This window comes from Solanum stenotomum, chromosome 9 (assembly GCF_019186545.1).
Source record: "Solanum stenotomum isolate F172 chromosome 9, ASM1918654v1, whole genome shotgun sequence".
Classification (NCBI taxonomy): domain Eukaryota; kingdom Viridiplantae; phylum Streptophyta; class Magnoliopsida; order Solanales; family Solanaceae; genus Solanum; species Solanum stenotomum.
In genome coordinates, this window is record NC_064290.1 from 46,694,816 (window position 1) to 46,708,417 (window position 13,602).

Sequence of the window (13,602 nt, forward strand, 5' to 3'; positions counted from 1 at the left end):
CTTGACTTAACTTGAGTCTTGAGACTCTTTACTTAGCTTGAAACTCTAAGCTCTTTGCTTGACTTGAAACTTGAGTCTAAAAATGAAGTTAAAACGTTCAATGAAGACTCTTGAAAAGCTTGGAGGACTTGCTTGAACTTACTTCTTAACATGGCTTGACTTGACTCTAACTTCTCTTTAACTTGATACTAACTTGCCTTGAATTGAACTATGGATTCAAGGTATATGATCACACGTATTTGGATGAGTTAGGGATGTTTAGAAACACTTTGGGGTGTTGGAAACAACTAGGGAACATAGGTATAACACCTAGGAACATGTATAAGAAAGCATGGAAAGAATAGGGGAACATGGCGTCCTTGGCGCTCTGCAAGGCGCGGAGCGCCAGCCCTTGAAGGTCAGAAGGCACCTGCTGGCGCTCTGAGTGGCGCGCCGCCCCAAGGGCTGGACTTCAAAGTCCCCTTTGGGACGCGCTGGCAGGCGCGACGCGCCAGCCCCTTCCCCAGAAAACCCGACTTTTCTCCCTCTTTTCTTTAACTCTTAACCACCCTAACTTCAAAGGTTCCAATCCCAACCACTAGGGATCACAAAATCACTCAATATACAATAGATTTCAACTCAAGAACACAACCAAATCATGTCCCACAACCAACAATAACTTCCACAACACAACTAACAACATCAACAACAACTAACAACTTCAACAACAAATCCAATCTTTTCTCAAATCATAAAATGAGCTTGATGTGTGGGGGAAAGGATAAACCCACACTAAAGAACTCACATACCTTGATAGGGATCACCCCTGACGATTTCCACGGCGGAAACTTGTTGATCTCTTCTTCTTCTCTTCTTCTCCTCCTTCTTCTCTTCCTCTTCTTCTCTTCTTCACTCTCAAGAACCCTAACTTTCTCTCTTTAAAATGGGACAAAATGATCCAAAGATCAGCCCTATACAACAATATAATCCCAAAAGAAATGGCTAGGGAAAAGACCAAAATGCCCTTAAAATTTCTGGACGGATTCCCTGCCAACTTCCCAACTTTCAATGGTCATAACTCCCTCATATGAGCTCGGAATCGAGCAAACTCAGCGGCGTTGGAAAGACCATTCCACAAGCTTCACAACCATAACTGGAACTACTCCTAACTCATCCTGAGATGGAAGTTATGACTGCTCAAAGTTGGCCAAAAACTCACTGATTTCCACACTTAGCCAAATTTCCAGATTTTTAAATTTTTCCAAAAATGACTATTTTCAAATTTCAAGTTTTTCCATAGTTATTTCAAATTGCCGGATGTTACAAGTATACTCAATAAAATTGTTGAAGCATGAGGAAAATTGAATTATATATCATAAATAATAATAAAAGAATATTAAATTAAAAAAAAAACTTGTTTTTTAAAATTCTTAACCAAAATCACTGACAAAAGTTGTCGTACGATTTTCAGGAGCAATTTTCTTCTGACAAAAGTTGTCGTACGTTAAAAAAAATAAAGATCGCTGCCTTAGCAGCGATTTTCTCAAAAAAAAAAATCTATTTTTCTTGATTTTGGTTTTAGAATTTTAAATTTTTATTTTTTTAAATTTAATATTCTTTTATTATTATTTATGATATATAATTCAATTTTCCTCATGCTTCAACAATTTTATTGAGTATATTGTCCGTCTTGTTATCATTTTTATATTATTAATAATTAACAATAGGCATGAAAATAATAGCACTAGGCATGAAAAACGTTGCCCCGATGTGTAAGGAAAAAAAAATTTTGACTTAAAATCGCAGCCATTTTAATAAAAAAAAACTTTTTTTACAAAATCGCTGCTAGGGCAGCGATTTTTCGTTTTGTGTCAGAGGGCAATCGCTCCGTTAGGAGCGAATTTGCCCTTTTGGTTTTAAAAAAATTTGATGTGCCCTTTTGGAATTTTTGACAATTTTTTTTGCCCTTTAGGCTCTGGACTCTATGAATTAAGATAGAATGTTAGTAGATAGTTGAGTACTGTAGTCTCGCTTATCCTTCAATACTAATAGTCGTAGTATTACTCTTGTTCCTTTGATTTCTATTACTATATATTATCCTCTCTAATTCATTTATCATTATTGTTCGTTTTTTTATCATGTCTTGTGTAATGTTTTATCTTGATTTCTTCACTCTTGCTATTCTTGCAACTTCAGTCATGCATGTCTGAAATTGTTCTCGAATGAGAAAACTTACAAAAAAGAATATGAAAAAAAGAAAGAAATACAAACTTCATTAATCATGTTGTCCCAAATTTAGAAAAAGTGGGAAATTAACAATAATCTAAGACCTACGATGTGCTAGTTATAATAAAGGCATTGAAAATAGCAATAGCAATTGCAAATGGAAATTAATGATCTAGGATCTTTTTGACAAACACCACTACGTTTAACATTGAGTCCAACAAAAAAATTGAAGCATTTGTCTTGGCAACAAGATTTTGTATTGCACTCTCCAAGTAATAACAAGTAATGGATCATCCTCTTCCATTGTTCTAACTTGTTTGCCTAAGTATCACCATTCTTGCATCCACTCTCTTGCTAACTGCATTATCAAAATACTTATTAATTAACTAGCTTCGTGATGGTTTAAATCCATAATTTAAGAGTGGGAGATATGGTGGAGAATGCGAACCACCTGAACAATCTCTTTTGTTATGTAAAAAAATAAATGATTTGGGGATTGTCATAAGGTGAATAAATAATACAGGATTATTTATTGTAAGGACATTTATGTACCAAGGTTTTTCGTATTCATGTATGGGTTGTACATCTACTTTCTTCGGTCTGTTTTAGTTGTTGTACTTGCTAAAAATAACGAATTCTAAGTAGGCATTTGGCCATGCGATACCATATCACGATATGGTATTGTGAGATGGAATCAACATTTGAACATGCGATTTTACGCTGATTCTATCTCATGATTCCATATCATGAGATGTGATTCCATATTCTCCAAAAACCATGATATAGAATTATATGGGAATTCCATATCATGATTTGAGATATTTTAATACAAAAATTGATCCACGAGTTTATATTTTGTTAAAACAACCCACATTTATATCTACTAACCATTTGTTTCATATGTAAATAAAATTTATAATCACATCATTACGTTTTAAAATTTATTATTCTCATCGGCATAAAATTTATTATCCTCACCAACATATAGTCACTTTAACTCACACCAACCGATTATTGAGTAATAAATTTATTTTATGGCCTTAATAAGTGTACATTTATATTTTATGTGTAAGTTATTAGTATTTAGTTACATATTTCCTATCAACTTTGTTTAAAGAGATAATATTTTTTTTATGATTTTGCATTGTGTTGGAAGCAATATTTTTATTACTCTTACAAACATTATTTTATGAAGTGCATTCTATAATGCTTCCAATTTATTTTATGTTCACTAAACTATTATTGATGTATTTTTTATTTGATAGGATTGTGTTGGTGCGATTGATGGAATATATATAGAAGGGGAGGTTCCTAAAGTGGTGCAACAAGCATATTGTAATCGCAAAGGAAGAACATCACAAAATGTCTTATGTGCTTGTGATTTTGATATGTGATTTACCTTTGTTGTTGTTGGTTGGGAAGGTACTACGCATGATAGTAAAGTATTTGAGAATGCACTTGTTGAACCAAAGCCACCATTTCCATTTCTGCCATATGGTAACTTTAAATTACATCCTTAGAATAAATATTATTTATTTACACAAAGCTGTCTCATTTACGTCACATATGTTTTTAGTAATTCTTTATAAAATGTTTGTCGGTAGATAAATATTATGTTGTTGATGCTGGTTTTCAAAACACAAAAGAATTTTTAGCTCCATATAAAGGACTACGCTATCATTTGCAAGATTACCGAGGAAATGAAAGATAGCCTCAAAATTTGAAAGAACTGTTTAATTATAGGCATTCATCTCTGTGCAATGTGATTGAATGGATTTTTGGAGCTTGGAAAAATAGATTTAGAATACTGAAACAAAGCATGAACCATTATGATATTGATACACAAATAAAAATTGTCAAAGCTTGTGCAGTGTTACATAATTATTTGCGAGAATACAAAAATACTGATGAAATATTTATGGTCTAAGAGCATGAAAATATAGTTGCGGATGATATTGACCAACAAATGGCTCAAAGTAACAATGTTGGTTCGTCTTCTCGGTCACATGATCGAGAAATGCAAGTTCAACGTGAGGAATTGTCCGTACTATGTGGGAGGATTATATTAAAGACTAATACACTACAATTTATGTTCATTTTTTTTATTAAATTAAAGTTAGATGAAACAATTATTTAAGTGGAGAACAAATAACTTTGTAATAATTTATTATGCGATTTTATAAATTTTTGTTTATTTGATAAGATTGAATAAACAATTGGGGCTATAACTTAAGAGATNATTTTTTGTTTATTTGATAAGATTGAATAAACAATTGGGGCAATTTTAATAGTTTTACAACTTATGAGATTTTTATGTTTATGAGAAAATATACAACACAAATTACATATCGCATGTCCAAACAAAACGTCAATTCCATCTCATGATTCCATATCATGATACCATATCATGATTCCATATCATGATACCATATCGCATGGCCAAACAGACCCTAAATGTAGTTGTTATTTAGAAAACTAAGATGAATAATTAATTATTGATTTTCATTTTTATCTTTTTAACTCGATAAATGTGGTAAAAAGAGAAGGTAATATTAAATTTAGTCTAATAACATTTTTAGTTAATGTTTTTTTAGGAGGCATGCAAAAGAAAAACATAACAAGTAAAATGGATCGAAAAGTGTATTATATGTTCCAACTTATAAATATAGATTCTTGTATAATTTATACTAGTATTTCCTTTGTTTCTTTTTAGTTGTTATAATTTCCTTTTGAGAGTCAAAAAGATATGAACTTTGACTAACATTTTAAGATGTTTTATTCATTATATTGATATGAAAAAAATTGCAATTTATAGTATTTTTTTTTCGTATAAATTTTTAATATAATTTGCATATTTATTATTTGTGCAATGAACAGTGCTGGAGAGAGACTCTACCTCAGGCAAAACCAAGGAGGATGAGAAGCCATGAACATTGATAGATGGATGTCATCTGCACAAACAAAATAAAAAAGTGAAAAGAAAAGAAAGAAAGAAAGAATGATGTTAATTTTTAAAAAATCAAAATTATTGATAAAAATCAGTTATTTTCAAATGTTTTAAAAAGAAGGATTATTCCTTCCGGATATATGATAAAATTCAAACAATACAGAAAAGATAAGTATGATCTATGTCAACAAAAGGGAAAAAAAACATCTCGATACATGCGTAAAGCTATACTGTAATCAAGGTAACACAAAAATATATGTATAATAATAATAAGCTATAAATAAATAATTAACCTTGAAAAATGTTGTTAAAGCTTCTTCACTGGGATAACCTTTCTCACCAATGGCTTGAATATATAATAATATAATTAAATATACCTCACAAACCCTTTTAATTAAGTAACCATATCTAGAATGACATCAACATATAATAATTACATATTATGATATATATGTGGTAAATGCTCATAAATCAAAAGAGAATCGAAAAGGTAATAAGATAATATATGAGAATCATGATCTAGAATGACATCAATATATAATCATTACATATTATGATATATATGTGGTAAATGCTTATAAATCAAAAGAGATTCGAAAAGGTAATAAGATAATATATGAGAATCATGATATAGATATTTGATGCAAAATGCTAAGATTTGGTTTTATAGGCTTTGAATTTGTTATTTCTTCTAATTATATGTTCTTTTTACAAAAGATTTTGAATTTTACTATATTATCTTTGGTGAATAATTAGGTCAATATTACATTTGCTTAGGTTTCACTATAGTATCTTTTGGTGAATAATTATGCCTTTTAATAAGATCATAATTATGTTGAGGGAACTTGACCAATGTCAAAAATAACTTTTATTTTAATATGAACTTAGTAATGTTAAAGTAAATAAAGCATCATATCAGGCTATCATCTTTGTGTTAATTGTTCATCTAAATGAAAACTTAAAGCAATTTAGCTATACAGTATACATAAACATGCAGTAACACACACTAATAACCATCAATAGTAAAGAAAAAAAAATCTTTGATTCCGCTCTTCATCGTTAAGAAGAGCTAGGTAACTATTTAATCGAAAAAGATGGAGTAAATCAAAGATCGATATTTGACTTAACTATATATAATAGCGCGTTCCAACATGTAAATGATAAACCAAAAAAAGAAAAAAGTTGACAAAGATACAATGTCATTACACAACACAAAGGATGATGCATCAGAGTAAGCCTAAATCCTCCAATCTATAGATTATGTATTAAAAATTGGCTAAATCCCTATGTTTTCTCTCCAAGAAAATTGAGTACACCATTTCGTTCTAATTCGTTATCCAAAATCTCTGGATGTTGTGTTTAGCATCTCAAGAACCAGGGCATCCAACCCCCTGGATATTGCAGTGCGCGCGGGACTGAAACATGTGATCTGTACAATAAACATGCATGAATGAATGAAACGAATAATATAGACACAGCCATATATATTTCCATTAGAAAAACCTACAAATAGAATATCAAAGCAGAATTGGTTGTTCCAGAGCATTTCCATGACAAAAGATCATGGTGCGATTGAGGGTACAATTTAACATAGTCAACTTTGCATTATGATTCAATATATCAACGTTATCCTGGTCACGTCAAAACTCAGACCAGAGAACATACTAATCTACTTAACATATGCACAACTTATCGTCCTGTTGATTGGTCGTAGGAACTAGGTTAGATAGTGAAGCAGTTGCAACCATCATGAAATAGCCCGCAAATTTCATTTAGCAACAGTAAAACTTTACCTTCAATTCAATTGGAATATATAGAGTGGTCGCATAGAACTTCATTTGTCAGGATGTGCTCTTTTAGCCCTGCGACGTGTGTGGCTTGTATGGTGTCTATGTGAATGCTTCTTTGGCTTCTTACTGCTGAAATGCGTAGGACAATCACATTGAAGTTGCAAAAGGGAAGAAAAAGTTAAAGCTACTCCAAATAAAACTGTAGAATCATGGTTAACCAAAGCAAAGTCGTGAAAACTAACCGCCTAAAATCTGATACCAAATTTAGAAGAAAGATCACAGGTAAAGCCAGCAAAGCTGAAGCCTGGAATAAATACAAAAATGAAAACTAATGACTAAATGTTAAGCCAAAATATCATAAGAACTAGAACATAATCTACCCTCAATATCTGATGTTAAATTTGAGATTATTACGATATAGCATTACATACCAGATACCAAGCCAACTCCTTTGTAGCATATGGCTTGGTGATGTGGTGATTCTTCAACATGTGATGTATATTTTCTTGAGCCTTCAAATTCAAAAGCAACAATGATCCATATAAGCCGATTGTCATCATCCTTTTAAGACTAAGAAAAACTATTTTCAAGCATCACAAGAAGAAGAGAGAAAAAAAACGATCCCTGAAAGATAAATGAAATACTTGAGTTGAATTTTACCAACACATTTGGAAAAAAGGAAATCATTTGAATTGAAAAAAAAAATTAAGTATGCTTGAACGTTCCTTTCCTTAATTGAAACAAAGTAGCCATATTAGCCAAATTCCACATCATTCAGTGTTTCATTCCCCAATAGCTTTCACAATTTTTGTCAAGGTAAGTCCTCACATCGTCTTGGTTTTTGTAGACAAACCACGTTTGGGGTGTGTTCTTTAAAAAGAATTAAATGCTCATACCAGAAGAAAGCCAGAATAAACTTAGATCTCCACCTAATTATAATAGTGTTAATCGGAAAATCAGAAATACCAGGCAGCCATTCTTGAACCCATCAGAGGTAAATTGCTACTTTTCCCCCCTTTGTAGGTACAGTAAGGGCATACTTTTAATGAGAAAGAGACATTGCTATAAAACTTTTGAACTCCATTGAAATTATTGTTAAATATTAGGTCAATGTATAATAGCAAGAGAAACTCCATATTGCTATTGAATGAAAGCTAAAAGCCTAAAACACATGAATGGGCAATAAAGCTTACATTTCCATTGTATTAATTTTGGTTAACAAATTAAGTTGACATGCAACCAAAACTGATGTAATATAAGGGAAGAGGCATAAAAGTACCCCTAGACTTGTCAAGGATTATCAGTTACATTTTACACAGTAATACTTTGCAGGAGTCCTATGACCCCCTTAGACTATTTTAAACTAAAACTAGTGAGAGTAAGAGTGAGGCAAAAAAAGTGTAAATTCTTCATTTTTATAATATTTCTGTTATTAAATACATATATACATACATACATATCCATATATATATATATACTGTATTTTTTTCTCCTTTCTTCCATTTTCTTTTCTCCTCTGTGAAAGAAGCTGGCAAAAATGAAAAATAAAGGAAAAGAAAAGAATCAGTCAGCAACAATGGGAAGAGAGATTGTGGAGCTATTTGAAGGGGATGGTGGGGCTCGCTGGTGATGAAGGGGGCCAATCAATGTCGGTGATATAGTGGCAAGGAGTGAAAAAGAAGAAAGAGAAAGCAAAAGAAAAAGGAATAGAATAAAAAGAAAAAGAAAAAACAAGGGGAAAACAGAAAAAGTTATTTTTTTATCAAATGTAAACGTGTCAGGTGTGTGTACTTCTCAATCCAACACAGATATGAGATTAGCATTTTAAGGGTGTGTTTGTTCAATCTTAAAATGGTCCAGGATGATCATAGGACCTTCACAAAGTACAAGTGTGTAACTAGTAAATAGTAATCCGAGACAGTTTGGGGGTGTTTTTCTGCCTTTCCCCTAAAATATACTCTAAATCAGACACTCATTTGAAGCAAGTAACCGTACATCTAAAACCTGAATTGATGGAAAAAGAGAACATGGTGTTAGATGATAGCATATTCACCAGAATACTAGTTGTTATTCTGGTTTCTTCTAGGCATGCACCAATGCAAAAATCCTTTACCCACACACCCACATGGCCCAGCTATTTTTTGACAAAAAGAACCACAGCACGGAGTGAGAGAACACGAGCATGTGTAGCTTTCCTTTACCTATTTGATGTCTGCTAAGCAAGAATACACCAGTTTCTCTAACTGAGACCAAATCAGAAAACACAATAAAAAAGAAAAGATATCTCTAATTAGGTCCTTATTGATCTATACATCATAAACGGTTAATTATTCTTGCAAAGCTAGGTTTGGCTCATGATGATCCACTCACATTATAACAAAACATGGGTTTTCATGCAAATAATTTTTCTTTATAATTCTGTAAATTATCTCATTAATTTTATTTCAAGTCCAACTTTTTTCATCTCTCCCTCGTTCCATCTTGATAGTGAACTTGTCCAACAAGTTCATCCTCCATTCCTTCTTCCAGACAGAGAACTCCACGAGATAAAATCATGTCTTTTTGTTGGTAATGTCAAGGCAATAGTTACTGTAGGTTGTATTTGTAATAAAAAGTCCGGGTGGGAACAATTCTAGGTCTTACGTGATAAGAAAAGAAAATCAAGGGAGAAAACATCAAGGATGTCACATCAAAAGTAAAGCAGCATTAACACTTAACAGGAGACCAAGATAGGGAAAACAGAGAGGGGAAAGAGACATCATGCCTGGTGATGATATAAACTGACAGTTTTCTTGACCTTCCTATAATGACGATGAACTTTCTTGGTGTAAGGTTGCAAGAGAATCCTTGCTTTGTCAATATGAGGTTTCATCACCAGTGAAACTTGGTCAACATAAGGGTCTGTGACTTTCCTAACTTCCTGCAAAATTAGTAGGCTGATATGAATAAACCATGCTGACCATAGTCATTGAACATAGAAGGTAAAAACAAATAAACCTTGACGTAGGGTTGGATGACCTCCTGTGCATTCACAATATGAGGTTCCATAAACTTCTTGGATTCGTGATAAAGGTGAATGCTCTTAGTCTTGAGCCTCTGTATATGAGGCCCGGCATCACGAGCAAATTCCACTGAGCGCTCTTTCATAGCTGGGATCCATACCTTCAAATGAAACAACAGGGAATCAAGGAACAGTTGAACATAGTGAAGAAAAGCATAGTATACAATGTTATTTCAATTCTGGAAATGAAAAACAAACAAAAATCTGAACTATAAATTATCATCTCCCAGACCTATGTATATATTTAAAGCATAGAGGAATGATAGGGAAGAGCTATGCAAATATAGGGCATACACTAAGAAGGGGTGAGTCAAGGTGACCACAGTGACAAACTAGATAACAGAACTAAATAGATGGACTACCAAAGAAGAAATGCTTCCTTTGGTAGAAAGGAGAAACTAAAAAGGAATGGCTTACTGTTTTAAATGAGTGAATATGAGGCTTCGCCATCTTTACTACTTCAGATTTGGTCTCCAGGGCCTGAAGCAATCATTATTAAGAGGATTGACATCTATAATGCAGAATAGATATCTCAAGAATACTATAAAGAACAAGCGTAATTTAACCTAAATGAAGTACCGACTAATTAGAAGCATTAGCAGAAGAACAAGACCTTTTTTAAGGTCAGATCCAAAGATGGTCTTCCATGCTCATTCCAGTAAGTCATAACAATTGACTGCACAATCACAATCAGTCAAGGAAAATGGATAAAAAGAGAGACTCCTTTATAATATGCAAAAAAATAAGTATAATCACCCGAAAATGTACAAGATGAACGGCAAGCCAAGGTGGAAGCCATCCTTCTTTAACCTGGTCTCACCACAATAATACACCCAATCAAATTCCAAAAAGTAGAGGACATGTGATTCAGTCAATAGTTAATTGATTTTCCTCTTGACTCATCACACTGTGATTTTATCAAGTTGCTAACAGTTTTTTTCTTGTTATAAAATATCAGAACCCCCACCCTAATTGATCCAATGGGAAATAGTTCACTTGGAAAAATAGAAAAGAAAAAAGGAAGACAGAAAATATGTATAGAGTAAGAAGCAGAAAGAAATACAATATGATACTTTGGTCTTCAAGGTCGATTTTGATTAGTTAATTCCATCACCCAGATTTTAGATGGAAGAGAGTATAAAACCAGAGGATTGGAAACTTACCAGAGAAAAATGGAACAAGTAAAGAGAGGATAAGAACCTCATTGCAGTAGAAAGACATCAAAAACAACAACAACAACATACCCAGTGAAATCCCACTAGGTGGGGTCTGGGGAGGGTAGAGTGTACGCAGACCTTACCACTACCTCGTGGAGGTAGAGAGGCTGTTTCCGGGAGGTAGAAAGACATCATTCGGGATAAATATTTCTAGATATATTTGAAATCAATGACAGACCAGAAGTGCAAGTAGAAAAAAAAAAGATAATTTCAGAAGTACTAATTCTACCTGCTCAAGCTGCTCAGAAACAGAAGAGGCCTCCAATTTAGCCTTCATCATTTCTTCCTGAAGCCACCAAAAGAATTAGTACCCTCAGGTAATCAGTATTTCCTGTTGTCAAAGAAACTAAGTAATGGAAACCTCTGCCACTTGAAGAGCACGTTTGGTCTTACGGATCCTAGCATTCTGCTCCTCATTTATCCGTTGTAGCTAAAATCAAATATGCATACAATACAAAGTGATGTCAATTCCTAAGGAAGTGATTAAGTGAATGCAAAAAGGATTATATTTGTAAGTCCCAAATATGAAAATTCAAGTAAACAGCACATACACTTTCAAGTTTTAGATTCAGTTCCTGTATTTTCTCCTCCGCTTCATTTGTACTGATTTCAAGAATATTTTTCTTCTTGTTTTGTGCTTCTGTTTCCCTTCTAAGAGCATCTATCTGCACATCAACAGAATATTAAGGAATGCAGCATAATCTCTAAACAAAGAACCCAGCTTAAACATAACTAACCTGGCGTTCAAGTTCAGTGGCACGAACATTAGCCTTCGCAACCAGCACTTTTGCATTAAGGGAACCTTTTTCCTAGTGAAGATAAGTATATATCAAGTTAATGACCACTCTAGAGCACAGAAATTTCTCTGTTTTTATCACAGTTATGACTGTCTGAATTCTTTAGCTTACTCAGATACTAAAAATGACCACTCTCATTTCAAAAGGTGTGTTGTCAAACCTGAAATAACTGAAGTTCACTTTGTAGAGAAGACAATTTGGCTAATTTCAAGTCAACCGTATTCTCCAGCTCTTTGATTCTCTCATCCTTCGTCCTCAGTTCACGAGTACTGTCGTCAATACGCGACTCTTTCATCCAAATAAAAGGAAAGAAAATTAAGTTGTTACTTAGAAGGGAGCTGTAAAAACAAGGGGAAAAGACAGTGAAGAGTAATGAATATATTTTTGCACATTACCCAGATTATTCGTCGTTACACCTACATTAGGTCAGCATTTGACTGGAGTTTATTAGTTTGGTGAAAGATTTCATTGTAGGAACAAACACCAGATTTGAAGAATTTATACTTTGTTAGAAATCCTTATTTGTTCCCACCGGACAAATTATTGAGTATTGGAATGACATGGGCTCAAATAGACTGAAATAGATAATAGAGGTGTCATATAGCAAAGCGCAACTAGTTTCGACGCATAGTTGATTGATTGAAATCACTCAATAATTTTCCAACTAACAAAATAGCCAGATCCAAAAAAAGAGAAAGGGCTAATATAGTTGACAGTAAGAGATCCACCAGAAGTCTAAACCCCATATAATTGATAATTCTAAATAGTTTTATACTAAGAAATGTTTCCAACAGTGGCAAATAATTGTTCAGTTCTTCGGTTCTTCCTAATAATAAATGAAATGCTAAGTTCATAATGCATTCCTATTTTCTATCTTAATTACAGACCTTTAATCAAAACGTCAACATTCACTCAAATTCAATCCATAGAAATCCAATGCACCAAGGAGGCTCGTTTGGTCAAGAATAAGTACCACAATACATGTATAGAATTTATATGTTGTTTGGTTGTTGATCTTCAACCTACATAAAATTGAGTATAACTTATACCATGTTTGCTTGGCTTTTTCCTAATCTACATAAGATTCAACATACTTAATGCTATGTTTGGTTTCTTCTTTCCTTGGTGGTATAACTAATACATGCATACATGATACAACAACAACATACCCAGTATAATCACAAAGTGAAGTAATACATGCATGAGTTATACAAAATCTATGTATTAATTTATGTCGGGTAGAATATGGAATAGCAATTCAGGTATTAGTAATACAAGAATCATATAATCAAAAGACAGAAAGCCCTCATCATACTCTAGGCTAAATTGTTATTGAAAAAATCATTTTCTTTTATTTTTATGATAATTGTGGTGTCCAAGCTAGCTTCCACGGGTCACCTCCCACCAGCAATAGGTATCATGTAACTCTGTCCACCAAGCAAGGTCAAATGAGAAAAAAATCACAGTGTCTTTGTCTTTACTTGAACATGAGATCTCATGGTTCTCAACCCACTTCATTCATAACTAGGTCACATTCTTGAGTGCAAAATTATTTTTTTTTTTTTTTTTTTTTTTTTTTTTTTTT

The 13,602-nt window shown here is 33.0% G+C and overlaps 1 protein-coding gene across 1 annotated transcript in view; it reads right to left on the bottom strand.

Annotated features, from left to right (window-relative positions):
• The window catches only part of LOC125877895 (uncharacterized), a gene marked incomplete at its 3' end in the record, with an annotated part of 211,228 nt that overhangs the window by 195,668 nt on the left and 1,958 nt on the right, over positions 1–13,602 (bottom strand). The window contains exons 2-11 of the mRNA XM_049559186.1: positions 12,178–12,305; positions 11,958–12,029; positions 11,772–11,885; positions 11,582–11,650; positions 11,450–11,506; positions 10,760–10,813; positions 10,617–10,679; positions 10,421–10,483; positions 9,940–10,104; positions 9,705–9,862 (exon numbers count right to left, since the gene is read on the bottom strand). Coding sequence (XP_049415143.1) covers positions 9,705–9,862; positions 9,940–10,104; positions 10,421–10,483; positions 10,617–10,679; positions 10,760–10,813; positions 11,450–11,506; positions 11,582–11,650; positions 11,772–11,885; positions 11,958–12,029; positions 12,178–12,305 — 943 coding nt within the window. The remainder of the gene's footprint in view (positions 1–9,704; positions 9,863–9,939; positions 10,105–10,420; positions 10,484–10,616; positions 10,680–10,759; positions 10,814–11,449; positions 11,507–11,581; positions 11,651–11,771; positions 11,886–11,957; positions 12,030–12,177; positions 12,306–13,602) is intronic.